Source organism: Hemitrygon akajei, chromosome 5, assembly GCF_048418815.1.
Source record: "Hemitrygon akajei chromosome 5, sHemAka1.3, whole genome shotgun sequence".
NCBI classification, from domain to species: domain Eukaryota; kingdom Metazoa; phylum Chordata; class Chondrichthyes; order Myliobatiformes; family Dasyatidae; genus Hemitrygon; species Hemitrygon akajei.
Window position 1 is genome coordinate 110,089,948 of NC_133128.1, and position 18,941 is coordinate 110,108,888.

The window sequence follows — 18,941 nt, forward strand, 5'->3', positions numbered from 1 at the left end:
CTGTTCCTATGTCTTATGGTCAGAAGGTCATAAAGTCATAAAACACTATAGCACTGAAACAGGCCCTTCAAACTACTTAGTCCATTCCAAACTATTATTCTGCACAGTCTTATCGACCTGCACCCAGATCATAGCCCTCCATACCCCTCCATTCATGTACTCATCTAAACTTTTCTTAAATGTTGAAATCGAACCCACATCCACCACTTCCACTGGCAGCTCGTTCCACATTTGTACCACTCTCTTAGTAAATAAGTTCCTCCTAATATCGCTTTCAATATTTCAGAATCAGAATTAGGTTAATTATCACCGGCATGTGACGTGAAATTTGTTAACTTAGTAGCAGCAGTTCAATGCAATACCTAATCTAGCAGAGAAAAAATAATAAGAAGAAATACACTTTATAAAAAGTAGTAATAAATAAGTAAATCAATTATAGCATATGAAAATTGAATAGATTAAAAAAGTGCAAAAACAGAAATACTGTATAGAAAAAAAAAGTGAGGTAGTGTCCAAAGATTCAATGTCCATTTAGAAATCAGCTGGCAGAGGGGAAGAAGCTGTTCCTGAATCACTGAGTGTGTGCCTTCAGGCTTCTGTACCTCCTACCTGATGGTAACAGTGAGAAAAGGGCATGCCCTGGGTGCTGAAGTCCTTAATAATGGAAGCTTCCTTTCTGAGACACCGCTCTCTGGAGGTGTCCTGGGTACTTCAGCCTTTACCCTTAACCGATGATCTCTCATTCTAGTTTTACCAGACTTCAGTGGATAAAGCTTGTTTGCACTTACCCTATCTATACCCCTCGTAATTTTGTAAACCTCTATTAAATTTCCCCTCATCCTCCTACGTTGCAGGGAATATAGTCCTAACCTATAGCTCAGGTCCTCAAGACGAGGTAACATCCTTACAAATTTTCTCCGTACTCTTTCAATCTTATTGATGTCTTTCCAGTAGGTAGGTGACCAGAACTGCACACAAGACTGCAATTAGATATTGCTGATGACATATACAACTTCAACATAACATCTATCCCAACTCCTGTACTCATTACCAATGAAGGATCCTGATGAACGGTCTCGGGCTAAAATGTCAACTGTACTCTTTTCCATAGACGCTGCCTGGCCTGCTGAGTTCCTCCAGCATTTAGTGTGTGTTGCTTGGATTTCCAGCATCTGCCAGCTTTCTCTTGTTTGTCCTGTACTCAATACTTTGATTTCTGAAGGCCAATGTGCTGAAATCTCTAAGATCGTATCTACGTGTGATGCTACATTCAAGGAATTATGGATCTGTATTCCCAGATCCTTTGCAGATGAGGATATGTCTCATGGATTTTTATACATAAGACCATAAGACATAGGAGCAGAATTAGGTTATTTAACCCATTGAGTCTACTCCGTTATTCCAACATGCCTGATTTGTAATCCCTCTAACCCCCATTCTCCTGTATTCTCCCTGTAACCTTTAATTCCCATACTAATCAAGAACCTATCAACATCTACTTTAAATATATCCAGTGATTTGTCTTCACAGCCAAAGTCTATGGCAATAAATTCCACAGATTTATTTCTCCCCCCCCCCCCCCCCATTGGTTAAAGAAATACCTCCTCATCTCTGTTCTAAAGAAACATTGTTCTATTCTGAGGCTGTGCCGTCTGGTCCTAGACTCCCCCACTGTAGGAAACATAACCTCCACATCCACTCTATTTAGGCCTTTCAATACTCGATAAGTTACCAATGAGATTCCCCCTCATTCTCCTAAACTCCATTAAGTAGAGGACTAGAGCCATCAAAAACACCTCATTCATTAACTCTTTCAATCCCGGGGTCATACTTGTGAACCTCCTCTGATCTTTCTTCAGTAAGAGGCCCATAACTGCTGACAACACAGCTGCAGTTAGGCTGAGTTCAGGGTCTCCTTCCAGCAGGGCAGGAACTGCATGTCTGTAAATGTACACTGTGCGCTGTCCCTATGAAAGACCACAGACAGCAGTGCCCGCGGACACTCACCAGACGCCCAGCTTCATTGTTGTGCAGGTCGACCAACGTCCTGATGTCACTCTTGCCCTTCTTCCTCCTTGCATCCATGAACTGCTTGGACTTCTCGTAGCCAAATTCCACATCATCTCCGCAGCCGCCCCACTCCCATGCGCTGGAACCCGCAGTGGGCGCGGGCGGTGACCTGGTCCTGGAGCGGTCACAGCCACACTGCAGCAGCTCACCCATGCTGCAGGCCTGGGTGACGGCATGGGTCACTCCGGCTGAGGTGATGGCGTAGACGAAGGCCGTTTCTCGGATATCTGTGGTGGAGGGGTGGAAGACACAAATACAGCACCAATGGTCAGGAGATGCAGCAAGTACATTTACAATTCACAGGGAATGTCCTCAGGCTCAATACAGCGAGGATGTGTCTCGGACCGGGGGGAGAGTTTCAGAACAAGGGGCACGTTTTAAACTGAGATGAGAAGAAATTTCTTTACTTGTAAGGGACAAGGTTTAAAAAGAGTTAAAAGAAATTTCTTTACTGGTAAGTGACAAGATGAGGAATTGTTTTCACTCATAAGGGACTCGTTTAGGATGAGATGCAAGGAAATGTCTTCACTCATAGGGGGCCTTAGGAACGCTCCATCCCAGAGGGCTGCATTGGGCTTGATTGTACAATTGGTATCTGGATATTAAGGGACTCGACAAGGAGATGGTCACAGAGCCGTAGAGCAATGCAGCATGGATACTGACAGTTCCACCCAGCCAGTCCACACTGACCACAGCTGGATCCAATCTCCTGCTTTCAGCCCATTCCTCCCGAGCCCCACTCCACAACATATTGTACCTAGCCAGGTGCTTCTTAGCTATAGTATTGTACCTGTCGCAGCTTGTCACCCTCAGTGAAAAACACTGCTAATCAAGTCCCTTTTAAACCTCCACCCTCTCATCCTAAACCCCTTAGTTTTGGTCTCCCATCTGTGGGGAAAAGACTGTTACCATCCACAATACCATCCGCCTCTCATAATTTTATACATTTCTATAAGTTCACCCCTCACTTGCCCAGCTTCCAGCGAATGAAGATCTAGCCTGGCCTATTTCTCCCTATATCTCAGGCCCTCTAGTACTGACAGCAGCCTTGTAAATCTTTTCTGTGATCTTTTCTATGTCCTCTTCTGTTTAACCATGTCTTTCCTAGAATAATCATAGAGTTATACAACACAGAAACAGACCCTACAGATAACTAATCCAATTCACCCATGTTAACCCTTTCCTATCTATGTCCATTTAGGACAGAGATGAGAAGGAATCTCTTTAGCCGGAAGGTGATGGATGTGTAGAATTCATTGCCACAGACAGCTATGGGGTCTGTCATTCTAAAGCAGAGGTTGATAGGTTCGTGATTGGTAAGGGTTTCAAAGGCTATGGTTAGAAGGCAGGAGAAAGGGCTTGAGAGGGAAAATAAATCAGCTATAATCAAATAGAAGAGCAGGCTCAATGGGCTGAATGGCCTAATTCTGCACCTATATCTTACGGTGATATGGTCCATGTACCCATCCAAATGTCCTTTAGATGGTGTAATTTGACCCACCCCCACCACTTCCTTTGGCAATTCATTCCATATGACACCCATCCCCTCACCATCCTCTGTGTGAAAAGCTTGTTCCTCAGACATTCTTTAAACAGATCCCCTACCCCCACCCTCACCTTAAACATGCCCTTAAATTTAGACGTGACAATTCCAATTGCCGTCATGATATGAACCCCTCTTTCATGTCATCTCTCACCCACTTTCACTTCAGGGTAAACAGCCCCAATCTGTCTGGGCTCTCCCTATAACGGTACCCTGCTGATATTCTTGTTAACCTTTTCTACATCCACCTACGTGATACGCAAGCCAGGGCAGTACGATATGGAGAGCAAGCCGGTGCCCATGCAACAGGCTCCTGCTCTCCACGCGGCTGTTGAATCCAGACGAATAGCAGAGAGAGGCCAATACAGTCTGGCACCAGCAGCATTGCAGAAGTTGCCAGTCATGTCGAACTCAATGTAGGACAGCCTTTCAGACTCCAACTCCAGATTTTTCCTTGAGTTTTACTTCCGAAACCTTCCACATGAGTAAGTTTAGCTGCAAGGCAGCGGAGGTTTCAGATCAGAATTTTCCTTCTCCTAGAAGAGCTGACAAGTTCCAGCTGCCTGAAGCAACCATTTTTAAGGCACCAGTAACCCACCTTTGCCCCTTCTCCTGTCTGTAGAAATGGTTCCACCGGTCTTAGCAGCTAAGCCACACGTGAAGGCCAGGAGCTGGACTTGGTTGTCAGAGGCTGTTTGAGACACACGCCATTGGGACATTTAATAGATAGTGGGAGCTTGTCCCCATTATCATCCCCGGCTATAACAACCTTCAGGAACCAGAATATACAATACTCCAAGTGTGGTCTCATGAAGGCCTTACACAGTTATAATGTAACATCCCAACTCTTCTACTCAGTGCCTGGGCGATGAAGACAAGTGGGCCAAACACTTACTTCACAATCTACCTGTAGCTCCACTGCCAGGGAATTGTGCTTTTGTCTCCCTGTTCTGATGTTAATGAATGTGGAGAAAGCTTAATGTTGTCCTATTGGGGCTCCTATTGGGCCAGCATGGCAGTGTACCAGTTAGTACATTGGTTTACAGTGTCAGTTGTAAGATTAGGGTTCAATTACTGCCACTATCTGTATAGAGTTTCTGTGTTCTCCCCATGCACATGTAGGTTTCCTCCAGATGCTCCAGTTTCCTCCCAAATTCCAACAAAATATGGGATAGTGTGGGCATGCTATATTGGTGCCAGAAGTGTGGTGACACTTGCAGGCTGCCCCCACCCCCCCCCCCCCAGCACAACCCTCGCTGATTTGACAACGCAAATGACACATTGCACTGTATATCTTGATGAACATGTGACAAATGAAGCTAATCTCATTTTATCTCTTTTATAGCGATGCACAGGATCAGAAAAAAATGGCAGTGGGTTATCAACTCAGTCAGCTGCACCATGGGCACTAGCCTCCCACCATGATTCAAAAGGTGATAGCTCAAGAAGGCAGCGTCCGTCAGAAAGGATCCTCACCATCCAGGACATGTCTTCAGGGAGGAAGCACAAGATCCTGAAGACACACACTCAATGATTTGTGGACAGCTTCTTGTCCACCACAATCAGATTTCATAATAGACCATGAACATTATGTCACATTTTTCTCTCTTTCTAACACTATTTATTTATCGTTTTATACTTATTGTAATTTATAATAATTTTTACTCGTTGCGCTACGTTGCTGCAAAATCACAAACTTTGCAACATATATCAGTGAAAGTAAACTGAATTGAGATTCTGATTCTGATATTCTTATGGCCTTAAGCATCCCAGATTTCTTAACTGAAGCACATAATATCAGAGAAGGCAACCCAGCACCAAAGGCGGATTAGCAGGACATTCATCCAACAGGGTGGTGAAGAAGGCCTTTATCGCTGAGGCCATTGAGTATAGGAATTGAGACATTATGTTACATTATGGGAGAGGTGACTTGATAGAGTGGACAGACCTCTTCCCATGATGGAATTGGCTAATACAGAGGAACATAATTTTAAGGTGATTGGGTGAAAATATAGGTGGGGGGGGGATGTCAGAGGTAGATTTTTACACAGAGAGTGGCGGAATCAGGGGTGGTCTTAGAGTCAGATACATTAGACACATCTAGGAAGCTCTTGGACACATGAATGAAAGAAAGATGGAGGAATCTGGGGGAGGAAAGGGTTAGAGTAGGTTAAAAGATCAGCTCAATATTGTGGGTGAAAAGACTGATACTGTGCTGTACAGTTCTATGTTCTTTGTTACAGTTGTTCTAGATGTTAATGAGTCCACACATGAGTATTGTGTACAGTTTTGGTCACCCTGTTGGAGGAAAGACATCATTAAGCTGGACAGAATGCAAAGAAGATTAACAAGCACGTTGCCAGGTCATGAGTATATGGGTTATAGGGAGAGGATGGACAGGTCAGGAATTTATTTCTTGGAGTGTAGGAGAGTGGTTGAGGTAGGTACAATAACAACATTGGAAAAACAATTATTTCAGTACATGGATAGGAAGTTTTTAGAGGGATAGGGGCCAAGAATGGATAAGTAGGACTAGCTTGGTGGGCACCATGGTCAGCAGGGGTGAGCTAAGATGAAGGCCTGCTTTGCTGCTGTATTCCTTTGTGAGTCAGCACAACTGGACAAACTCCCACGGTGAGGTACACGAGGCGGTAATAAGGCAAATGAGCACCGACCGAACGGTGATAGTTTGTAAGAGTATCTAAATGAGGGAGAGGGAGGGCAGGAGAGAGAGAGAGAGATTAGTACACGGACTTGGCAGGCCATTCAGCCTACAATGTTTTGCTGATTTTGATGCCTCCTCCTGTGTTTCATCCATATCCCTCCATTCCCTTCATATTCATCTGTCTACCTAAAAGCCTCTTAAACTCCACCAAACTGCCTCTGCTTCCACTACTTCCCACCCACAAACCCACCATTGGACTTAATGAAGGGCCTTGCTCAGAAATACTGATTATTCCTCTCCGCAGATGCTGCCTGACCTGCTGAGACCCTCCAGCATTTTGAGTGTGCTGCTCTGGATTTCCAGCACCTGCAGAGTCTCTTGTGTTTATGATATTCATCTTAGTGCACTGGACAAGCATGAAACAAGTCTTGACCAGGCCTATAGATTAAAGCTTACGCCACAAGCTAACAAATGCTAATTCGTCTCCCACGTCTGTAACTAGAACCCAGTGACAAGCAACGATGAGGAGGAAACAGGTACAGACTTGTCCTCAGTGACACAGTTTTCAAGATTGCGAGAAATGGATAGGTCAAGGGTCAGTGAGCAGGATACAGCAATTCCTTCTGAGCAGGACGTGTCAAGATAGCCCCTGGTGCAACGACGTCACTAAATCTGGTATATTGATAAGGTGACCTAAGTAGGCTAGAGCCCTTTTAAGTAGCACCTGGGAACTCGGCACGAGTGAGTGATTAGTTCACTGGAGCCAGACAGTCTGGAGTTTCAGCAGTGCAGGTATCCACAGCCAAGCTCCATCCTGTGCCTTCACCAACACACCAACCGGCAGCAGTCATCACAAAAACAAAGATGGCAAAGCATTCGTTCCCCCAGCCACGGCTCACGGCCGCAAGCGAGGTCAGTGTGGCCAGCCAGGGAGAGTAAATACTGAATGTGGGGCATTTCACCAGTGAGGGTGAGCAAGCTTGGGGTGTTTTCTCTGGAGTGGCAGAGGCTGAGGGGGGATCTGATCGAGATTATGGGAGGCATAGATAGAGCAGGTAGCTGGTATCATTCTCCCCGTGCAGAAATATCTAATACTCAAGGCACACACTCAAGGACAAGTTTTTTTTACAGAGAGGGTGGGGTGTCTGGAATGTGCTGCCAGCGCTGGTAATGGAGGCAGATACTATAGAGGTGTTTCAGAGGCTATCATGATATGCAGAGGATGGTGGGTTACGGACAATGTGCATGTTGAACAAAATAGGTTAATTAGGCATTTGATTACTCATCTAAATAACCTGACGCAACCTCATGGCTGTTCCTGTGCTGTTTTCTACATTCTGCTCAGAGGCCACACAGTGGGTAACTCCTGTACTTAATATAAGTGGCCACCTAATGAACGTTCGTGGTCTTCTGCTGCTGTAACCCATCTCAAAGTACACCAAGAGAACAAGATAAATCTTTTTTTGCAGTTCCACGTTCTGAAGTCATTTAATCAACTGAATTAACTGCTGATATATTCCCAGATCATTAGATTAGATCTCTTCCAGCTACAGTATTCATGAAGAAACGTCTCAGTCCAAAACACCGATTTATTATTCATTTCCATGGATGCAGTCAGGCCTGCTGAGTTCCGTAAGCATTCTGTGTCTATTGCTTTAGGCTTCCAGCATTTGCAGATTTTCCCGTATTCACAATATTTAAAAGTACAGATACATGGATACAAAACTTTTAGAGGAACAAGGGCCAAATGCAGACAAATAGGATTAGCCTGAATAGACATCTTGGTTGGCATCAAAGAGTTGAATCAGGCAAAAAATGCCTGCCTTTCTAAGGACAATGTCTATAGTAACTCCTCACTGCCTCAGTACAACTCCTCCCTTCACTCTGTCTATACTCCTCTCTGCCTCAGTAAAACAGCGCCCTTCCACGGACTCCATCTACAGTAAATCCTCACTGTGTGCAGCAAGCGTGGCGGTGGACAAACCCAAGGGCAGGACACGGGCACAGAGTCAGGAGGCGTTAATGACATAGCGAGCATGGAATCAGTATCCAGGAGCGATGCTAGACTTATAACAAGCAGCCCTAAGATCCATGAAACACAGTTACTCACTCCGGAGTCAACCAACAAACTGGCAGCTCCTTGTGCTCACAGGGTTTTTATACTGCATTTGCTGATGGAAAGCAGGTGTGTGCAGTTAGTGGAACCTGGGAATGATTGGAAACTAAACGAGGGGATTGAGGCCCAATTCCTGAGGTAAATAGCCAGGTGGGCGATTGCCAGAAGGGACCGTGACAGTACCCTTCCCTCAACAGGAACCTCCCGGCAATCCTCCAGGCCTGTCTGGATGGCCTGCGGAAAATCGTGGATGAGGGACGGGTCTAGGATGAAGGAGCGGGTGACCCAGGAACGCTCTTCTGGACTGTACCCTTCCCAGTCCACCAGGTATTGGAAACCCCTGCCCATACGGCACACATCCAGTCGTCTTCAGACGGTGTATGCCGGATGGTTTCCGATGATACGGGTAGGTGGGGGAGTCTCAGCCGGGGGCACAAGGGGCTGACAGAAACTGGCTTTAACTGGGAAACATGGGAAGCCGGGTGGATGTGCATAGGTTTTGGCAGTTTTAGGCGGACCGCTGCGGGATTGATAACACTTTCGACCTTGAATGGTCCTAGGAAGTGAGGGACGAGTTTCTTATGCTCATTCTTGAGTGGGATGTCGTTGCATGAAAGCTACACCATCTGCCCCGGTTGGTACTCAGGCGCCAGTGTCGGTCGGCCATCTTCTTATTGCGTTTTGCTGATCTGAGTAGGGCCATGCGTGTCTCCTCCCAAACCTTAAGGCACCGATCGATATGGTCCTGAACCAATGGTACTGCAATCTCCTCTTCTTGCACGGGGAACAGTGGGGGTTGGTACCCCAGGGAACACTCGAATGGAGACCTTCCAATGGCAGAGACCAGGGAGTTGTGGGCGTACTCAACCCACTGGAGATGGTCGCTCCAGGTCGACGGGTTGTTTGCCGTTACACAACGTAGCATTGCCTCCAGGTCTTGGTTGACCCGTTCCATCTGCCCATTCTTCTGGGGGTGGAAGCTGGATGACAGGCTGACAGATGCACCTAAGGCTTGACCAAAGGCCTTCCAAACATGTGAGATGAACTGGGGACCTCGATCGGAGACGATATCTGCGGGGATTCCGTGGAGGCAGAAGACATGGCGGACGAGCAGATCTGCAGTTTCTTGAGAGGAAGGGAGTTTAGGGACGGCCACAAAGTACACTGCCTTGGAGAACCGATCTACCACAGTGAGTACGGTTGTGTTCCCATGTGAAGGGGGGTAGACCGGTGACAAAGTCTAGGGCGATGTGCGACCAGGGACAGGTAGGGGATGAAGTAACCCCCCAGGTGGCTGATGAGAGGCTTTCCCCACAGATGGAACATGCCGAGATATAGGAATGGGTATCCACCTCCATGGACGGCCACCAAAAGTGCTTTTCCAGGAGTGCTAGTGTCCAATCACTCCTAGAATGGCAGGCGAACTGAGACATGTGCCCCCATTGAAAAACCTGGGACCTGATGGAAACGGGCACATACAAGCAATCACCGGGTCCATTGCCGGGGTCGGGGTCATCCTGTTGGGCTTCTTTTACTTTGGACTCGATCTCCCAAGTGAGGGTGACAACCACGCAGGATAGTGGGAGGACAGTCCCTGGGCTGGAAGTGTCCTCCTTGGAGTTGTATTGGCAGGAGAGCACGTCCAGCTTCCTGTTCTTGGACCCCAGACGGTATGTGAGGGAAAACTTGAACCATCCAAAAATTAACGCCCAATGGGCCTGGTGGGAGTTCAAACATTTAGCATTCTGAATATACCCCAGGTTTTTACGATCAGTCCATACCACAAACAGTTGTTCTGCCCCCTCCAGCCAGTGCCTCCATTCTTCCAATGTTAGTTTGACCGCCAGGAGTTCCCGATTCCCCACGTTGTAATTCCGCTCGGCGGGGGACAGTCGACAAGAATAGAAGGCGCAGGGGTGAAGCTTTTCGTCAGAACTTGATCGTTGGGACAGGACTGCTCCTATCCCGGAGTCAGAGGCGTCCACCTTGACAATGAATTGATGGGCTGGGTCCGGATGGACCAGGATGGGAGCGGTGGTGAAATGTCTCTTCAGGTCGGTGAACGTCGAGTCAGCTTTGGAGTCCCAACAGAAGGGGGTAGTAGGCAAGGTAAGCCCGTAATGGGGGGCCATCACTCGACTGTAGTCTCTGATAAATCGGCAGTAGAAGTTTGCAAACCCCAGGAATCATTGAAGTTGTTTGTGGGTCGTGGGCCTGGGCCATTTTCCCACTGCCCGGATCTTCTCGGGGTCTGCTCTCACCTGCCCGCTCTCGATGATATAACCCAGGAAACTGACCAAAGGAACATGGAACTCACATTTCTCTGCCTTCACAAATAATTGGTTTTCCTACAGTCTCTGAAGGACTTGATGGACATGGTGAATGTGTTCTCGGGGGGTTCTAGAAAATATCAGGATATCATCGAGGTAAACAAATACGAACTGATTAATAAAGTCCCTCAGTATGTCATTGATGAGAGCTTGAAAAATGGCGGGAGCACTGGTGAGGCCAAACGGCATGATCAAATATTCAAAGTGGCGCAGAGGTGTATTAAAGGCCATCTTCCACTTGTCCCCCCTCCCTTACCCTGACTAGATGGTAGGCGTTACAAAGGTCCAGCTTTGAGAAGATGGTGGTTCAAAAGCCAAACTAATGAGGGGTAGAGGGTACTTATTCTTAACTGTTATACTGTTTAGGTCTCTACAATCAATAAAAGGATGAAGCGACCCGTCCTTCTTTTCTACAAAGAAGAAACCAGCGCCTACCGGGGAGATGAAGGTCTGATAATGCCCGCCGCGAGGGACTCGCTGATGTACTTCTCCATGGCCTCTCTCTCCGGTCGGGATAGGTTAAAAAGGCGACTGGTGGGTAGCGGGGCCCTGGGGAGAAGGTTGATGGCACAATCATATGGGTGGTGCGGAGGCAGGAAAAGGGCCCATTGTTTACTGAATACCGGTCCCAGGTCATGGTATTCTGTGGGGACTCGGGACAAATCGGGTGTTCCGGGACAGGCGGGGTCGTGGTAGCTTCCCTGGGAGATGGGGCTGACCGCAGACAGTTGGCAGGCTCCATTTGGCTATCCTGCCGGTAGACCAGTCAATATGGGGATTGTGTTGGGCCAGCCATGGATACTCTAGAACTACCAGGGCTTGAGGTGAATGAATGAGACTGAATCGTACCTCCTCCTGATGGTTGCTGGATCAAGGTCAGGGGCGGCATACAGTGGGTCACCCGAGCCAGCAGTTTTCCGTCCAGGGCCAGGCCTCCAGGGGGTAGTTAGCAGCTCGCGAGGTATTCCAACCTGGGAGGCTATGTCTTCATCCAGCAGATTACCCTCGGCACTGGAATCCATCAAAGCGGATAGGGACAGAGACTGTCGTTGGTAATTCACGGTAGCCGGGATCTGCTCCCGAGTCTGGAGGGCTGAAGGGAGTATTGTCCGGCTCACCAGGACCCTCTTTTTCACTGGTGAGCCCTCCCTTTTGGCGGGTGAGGGCAGATATCCCGGAAATGTCCTGGCTGGCCACAATAGAAACAATCCCCAGCTCTCCACCTCCGAAGTCGTTTGGCTAGGGAGAGCCGGTTCCGTCACAGCTGCATTGGTTCCTCCCCCAGGGTGGTGGGGATGGTTGGAGCAGGAGCTACACTTGGAGCAGCTAGGGAAGGGAAGCTGGGTGGGACTGATAAGGTGGACCATGGACTTCCTCAAGGAATGGAGAGACTAGTTCTTTCTCTCAGCCGCTCTTGAAGTCGATTATCTAATCTAGTGGCTAGTGAGATCAGACAGTCTGTGTCGTCTGTGTTGTCCCTCACTGCCAGTTCATCCTTTATCTTGTCCGAGAGGCCCTGTCGAACCACCTCCCGTAGGGCCTGGTCATTCCACTCTGAGTCTGCGTCTAAGCTTCAGAACTTGATGGAGTACCTTGCTGCACTTCACGAACCCTGACAAAGAGTCGGCAAGCGTTCAGCGGTGTCCTTACCATGAATGGGTTGTTCAAAGACCTTCCTCGTTTCAGCAACAGAGGAGGAGAAGGAGGACAAACCTCTGGTCTGTTATCCCATATCGTGGTTGCCCAGGCCAAGACATCCCCTTGTAACAGCCCCATGATGTACACAATCTTGGATTTATCTGAAGGGTAGGTACGTGGCTGTAGCTCAAAGACCAGAGAGCATTGTAACAGGAAGGCCCAGCACCTCCATAGGTCCCCAGCGTAGGGTTCGGGCTGGGGTACGTATGGCTCTCGAGGGGACTGTGTTGCTGATCCCAGGGGTGACACCATCCCGAGTGGTGTGGTTTGGGTAATCGGTATTCTTGGAGGGGACAGAGAAAGGGAAGTGGAAATTCGGTCCACCTGTTCACTGACCTTCCGTACATTCGTGGACAGCGTCCGAAGGTTTACCGTGACCTCCCTAAGTAGTTGGTCGTGGGCACTCAGTAGGTAGCCCTGACAGGTGAGGGGCTGTTGTACAAGATCCGTGTCTGCTGGGTTCATTATGGCCAGTTCGTTCTGTTACACAAGTGTGGCGGTGGACGAACCCAAGTGCAGAACACGGGCACGGAGACAGAGTTGGGAGGTGTTATTGACGTAGCAAGTGTGGAATCGGTATCCAGGAGCAATGCTAGACTTAGAACTGGCAGTCCTAAGAACCATGAAACAAGATTACTCACACCTGAGTCAACCAACGAACTGGCAGTTCCTTGTTGTGATTCCAGGGTTTTTATCCTGCAGTTACTGATGGGAAGCAGGTGTGTGTGATTTGCTGAATTGGGAATGATTGGAAATCAGGCAAAGGGGTCAGGGCCCAATTAAAGAGGTAATGGGGAATTGCCAGACGGGACCACGACACATTGCCTCAGTAAAACTTCTCCCTTCCATGGACTCTGTCCATAGTAACTCCTCACTGCCTCGGTAACACAGCCAGCATAATCAAGGACCCCTCCACCCCAGATATTCTCTCTTCTCCCCCTCCCACTGGGCTGAAAATACAACAGACTGAAAGGCTCAAGGGCATCTTCTATCCCACTAGCGAATGGCCCTCTTGTCTGTTAGGGTGGATTCTTTACCTTACAATCCACCTTGCCATGGCTTTACACCTTGCATCTTCCTGCACTGCACTGTCTCTGTAACTTTACTCTGCATTCTGTTATTGCTTTTCCCTTGTGCTACCTAGATGCACTGATGTGTTGAAATGATCTCTGTGGATGGCAAGCTAAACATAGTGTCTCACTACATTGGTATATGTGGTATTAATTTTAGGCCAATTTAGCAGTTTAAACTAACGTAATGACTGTTGCATAATCTTCAGCAAAATAAAGTCCACACACAAACACTCAGCTGGAGGAACTCAGCAGGCAAGCAGCCTCTGCTGAGTGAAAGGGATTTGAAGTGATTGAGGCCTAATATCCTGCATAATTCTTCTCTCCCAACAGATGCTGTTCAAGCCATTGACTTCCTGCATTTCTTGTGTTTACAAGAGGTTCTGCAGATGCTGGAAATCCAGAGCCACGCTCACCACATGATGGAGAAACTCAGCAGGTTAGGCATCATCAGTTGAAATGAATAAAGAGTCGTCGTTTCATCAGCCCAAAACATCGACTGTTTATTCTCCTCCATAGATGCTGCCTGACCTGCAGAGTTCCTCCAGCAGATTGTTGGTCCAGATTCCAACACCTGCAGTCTCCTATGTCCCCACAACCCAAGCACATGTCAGCACAAAAGCTGAGAATATCAGGCTGTCAGTTGCAACAACAATGGATGGACTCAGCACCTTTGGAAGCTCAGGGCACCTTCAATGCTTGAACCCAGATGAGTTCCCAACCTTTTCTATGCCATGGACCCCTACCATAAACCGAGGGGTCCGTGGGCCCTCAGGTTGGGAACCCTGATCATAGCAACCCCACTAAATCAAGTTGATGTTATTCATGAAAGGACTACAGACATATTGAACAGGTGAACCAGTACTCTGCGTCCCATGTGTGAAATGAACACTGCAGGTTAACAAAAAATTGTACGTACCGGAAATCTGAAATAAAATCAGAAACTTTTGGAAATACTCAAGGAGTCATTCAGTATTTGTGGAGAGAGGGAGAGAAGGGGGTTGCAAGAAGCAGCAGAGTGTTTGTAGACTCCGCCAGCTTTATCATGGGCATAGCCATCAGAGACATTTTCAAAGGGTTGTGCCTCAAGTAGACAGCATTATTCATTACAGACCCTCACCATCCAGGACATGTCCTCTTCTCATTACTAACATCGGGCAGGAAGTACTGGAGCCCAATGTTTTAGGAGTGGCTTCTCCCCCACCGCTGTCAGATTTCTGAATGGTTCATGAACCAATGAACATTACATAATTGTTCATTATTCCTTTATAATGTACTATTTATTTATTTCTATAATTCTAAGTCTCATTCCACAAGCCTAAAAATTTCATGTCGTATGTCAGTGATAATAATTCTGATTCAGATTCTGAATTAACCTATAGGGAGAAGCACTGTCAACGTTTCCGGCCGAGACCCTTCGTCAGGACTAACTGAAAGGAAAGATATCAAGAGATTTGAAAGTGGGAGGGGGAGGAGGAAATGTGAAATGATAGGAGAAGACCGGAGGGGGTGGAGTGAAGCTGAGAGCTGGAAAGGTGATTGGCAAAAGGTCTTCTCCTATCATTTCGCATTTCCCCCTCCCCCTCCTACCTTCAAATCTCTTACTATCTTTCCTTTCAGTTAGTCCCGAAGAAGGGTCTCAGCCCGAAACTTCGACAGTGCTTCTTCCTCTAGATGCTGCCTGGCCTGCTGTGTTCCACCAGCATTTTGTGTGTGTTGCTTGAATTTCCAGCATCTGCAGATTTCCTCGTGTTTGAATTAACCTTTTGGGTCTGCTACTGATAAAGGAACAGAACCAAAATATTTGATTGTTTCTCTTTCCACAGATGCTGCCTGGCCTGTTGTGTATTTTCAGTGCTTTCTGTTTTTGTTAGACAACCTCAGGTGACTCTTCAGTGTTGCAGTATGGAAGGGCTTCCCTTGAACTTTGAGGGTCAGCTCTCAAGTAGAGCACTGGTAGCTCTCCCGGTGTAAGTAACTCATCATCAGTACCGCTAAACAGTGCTCTAGTTTCAGCCCAATTATCTAGAATATTAGAGATGTACAAAATGAAAACAATTCATTCAGCACACAGTGGTGCCACGGTAGTGTAGCGGTTAGCTTGCCACTATTACAGCTTGGGGCATTCAGAGTTCAGAGTTCAATTCCAACGCCATTCTGTAAGGATCCTGCACATCCTCCCCGTGGAATGTGTGGTTTTTCCCCATGTATTTCGGTTTCCTCCCACAGTCCACAGACGTGCCAGGTAGGATAATTGATCATTGTAAATTGTACCATAATCAGGTAAGGGCTAATTGAGTTTATCGGAGGTTATTGGGGGCTGCGTGACTCGAGGGGCTGGGAGGGCCTTCTTCACACTATATCACTAAATAAATAAAATAAGTCAATTATTACATACTGACCAGTGAGCACTGTTGGTTTAGGGCATAGAGTTGCTATTTTTCTAGTATTTTTCTTGCAGTTTAATTTTCCTATGTTTGCTTATCATTTTATATAATCAACCATAAAGGTGTAGTTGTTCAGCAGAACAGTGCAGCACAGTTCTGGCCTTTGGCCCAAAATGTTGTTTCGACCTTTTAACCTACTCTGCGATCAATCTAGTCCTTCCCTCCCACATAGTCCTTCATTTTTCTTTCATCCATGTGACTTAGTTAGAAGAGTGGGCTGAAAGATGGCAGATGGAGTTTAATGCTGATAAGTGTGAGGTGCTGCCTTTTGGTAGGAATAATCCAAATAGGACATACGTGGTAAATGGTAGGGCATTGAAGAATGCAGTAGAACAGAGTGATCTAGGAATAATGGTGCATAGTTCCCTGAAGGTGGAATCTCATGTGGATAGGGTGGTGAAGAAAGCTTTTGGTATGCTGGCCTTTATAAATCAGAGCATTGAGTTTAGGAGTTGGGATGTAATGTTAAAATTGTACAAGGCATTGGTAAGGCTGAATTTGGAGTATTGTGTACAGTTCTGGTCACCAAATTATAGGAAAGATGTCAACAAAATAGAGAGAGTACAGAGGAGATTTACTAGAATGTTACCTGGGTTTCAGCACCTAAGTTACAGAGAAAGGTTGAACAAGTTAGGTCTTTATTCTTTGGACCGTAGAAGGTTGAGGGGGGACTTGATAGAGGTATTTAAAATTGTAAGGGGGATAGATAGAGTTGACATGAATAGGCTTTTTCCACTGAGAGTAGAGGAGATTCAAACAAGAGGATATGAGTTGAGAGTTAGGGGGCAAAAGTTTAAGGGTAACACGAGGGGGAATTTCTTTACTCAGAGAGTGGTAGCTGTGTGGAATGAGCTTCCAGTAGAAGTGGTAGAGGCAGGTTCGATTTTGTCATTTAAAAAAAAATTGGATAGGTATATGGACAGGAAAGGAATGGAGGGTTATGGGCTGAGTGCGGGTCACTGGGACTAGGTGGGAGTAAGCGTTCGGCACAGACTAGAAGGGCCGAGATGGCCTGTTTCCGTGCTGTAATTGTTATATGGTTATTTGGTTATCTTAGAGGTTCTTAACTTCCCCCAGTGTATCTGTCTCTGGCAGTTCCTTCCAGACACCCACCAATCTCTGTGTGAAGAAGCTGCCTCGGATTTCCACCCTATACTTTACTTCAATCACCTTAAAGTTACAGTATTTCCTGGGTATTAGCCTTCTTTTGTCCTGTTCTTTGTTTGTTCTTTTTGCAACATTTAATAAAACAGCCGGAAGCACCACACTTTATGCCTCACTCCTGACTTCCAAAGAACGCCTGGTTCAATATCACCGTCTCCCAGGACCCGGTCTGCCTCAGCAGCTCCTTGGACTGTTTCCCCCACGTGCTCACAAATCTCTGGCTCCTTGGATCGTGCGGGTTCGATGGGTTAATAGGCCACTGTTATCTGACCCTCGGACAGGCATAGAGATAGGGTAAACGAAAGCAGAGTTTTCCTGCTAAGGTGGATGAGACTAGAACGACATATCATACTATATGTTAATGGTGAAAGGTAAAGTATTTAGGGGGAACCTGTGGGGGGGGGGGTGATCTTCTACACACAGAAGGTGATGCGAGTGTGGAACAAGCTGCCAGCAGAAGTAGTGGATATGGGTTCAATTCCAACATTTGGGAGAAGTTTAGATAGGTACATGGATGGGAGGAATATGGAGAGCTATTGTTCAGGTTCAAGTCAATTGGACTATGCAGAATAACAGCTTGACATGGATAGATGGGCCAAAGGGCCTGTTTCTGCACTGTTCTGCTCTATGAGTCTGTGACCTCTGGTACGATGAGATGCACTCCTGGCCTCACAATCTACCTCGTTTTGATCTTGCACCTTATCGTTTACCTGTGCTACATCTTTTTGGTAGTTTTTACACTTCATCTGCATCTTATTTTACCTCAATGCACTGTGTAATGATCTGATCTGTATAAACAGTATGCAAGACAAGCTTTTCACTGCTTCCTGGCATAGGTGAAATACTAAGCCAAAACCGATACTGCAACTTGACACTAGTTACAGTGGATGTGCATGTTGATAGGTTGATTGGCCATTGAAAGATGAGTTTTATTTGTCACGTGTACATTGAAACAGCAAAACACACAGTGAAATGCATCGTTTGATATCCAACACAGTACAAGGATGTGCTGGGGGCAGACTGCAAATGTTGGCATGCTTCTGGTGCCCACAGCTTTACTAACCCTAACCCGTACATGGGAGGAAACGGATCACCTGGAGGAAATCCACGTGGTCACAGGGTGAACAGACGGCAGGAAGAATCGAACTTCGATACTACATTTGGTGCTGAAACCCCGATCATGTAGCCACTGCACTATCGTGCCAGCCTTCTTGTGAATCACCCCCGAATGTGAAGGTGGGTGGGAGGGGAACTGGGGGTGTTGATGGTCTTGTAGGGGAGAATAGGTTATGAGGGAATGGTAATGATCGGTCTGAGAGCCAGCACTGAGTCGATGGGCTGACTTGCCTGATTCCATGTAAGATATAAGAAATCAAGACACACAAAATGCTGGAACTACTCTGCCCGTCAGAGGGAAATGAATAGTCCAACTTTGGTCTGAGATCTTTCATCATTATAATATACAATTTATGTTTATATACAGTACAGATTGCCAACGCGTTCATAGTTAGATGCTGGAAGAAGGTATTAAGATGGGAATACTTGTGGACTGTAACATAGCGGTTAGTGTAATGCTTTACAGTGCCAGTGAATGGAAGGTGTGTTCAATTCAGAGGCTGTCAGTAATTCTCCGCATGACCGCATGGACTTTCTCCAGATGCTCCAGTTTCCTCCCATGTTCCAAAGATAGGATCAGTAAATTGTGGGCATGCTCTGTTGGTGCTGGTAGCTTTGCAACACTTGCAGGCTGTCTCCATACATCATTGGTTGTTGACATAGCAATGTATTTCACTGTATGTTTCAATGTATATGTGACAAATAAAGCCAATGTTTATCTT

General features: G+C 46.7%; 1 protein-coding gene across 1 annotated transcript in view; it reads right to left on the reverse strand.

Moving 5' to 3' along the window:
* wnt6b (wingless-type MMTV integration site family, member 6b) overlaps nt 1-18,941 on the reverse strand; it is a 129,659-nt gene that overhangs the window by 45,651 nt on the left and 65,067 nt on the right. Inside the window, exon 3 of the mRNA XM_073046175.1 lies at nt 2,008-2,297. Coding sequence (XP_072902276.1) covers nt 2,008-2,297 — 290 coding nt within the window. The remainder of the gene's footprint in view (nt 1-2,007; nt 2,298-18,941) is intronic.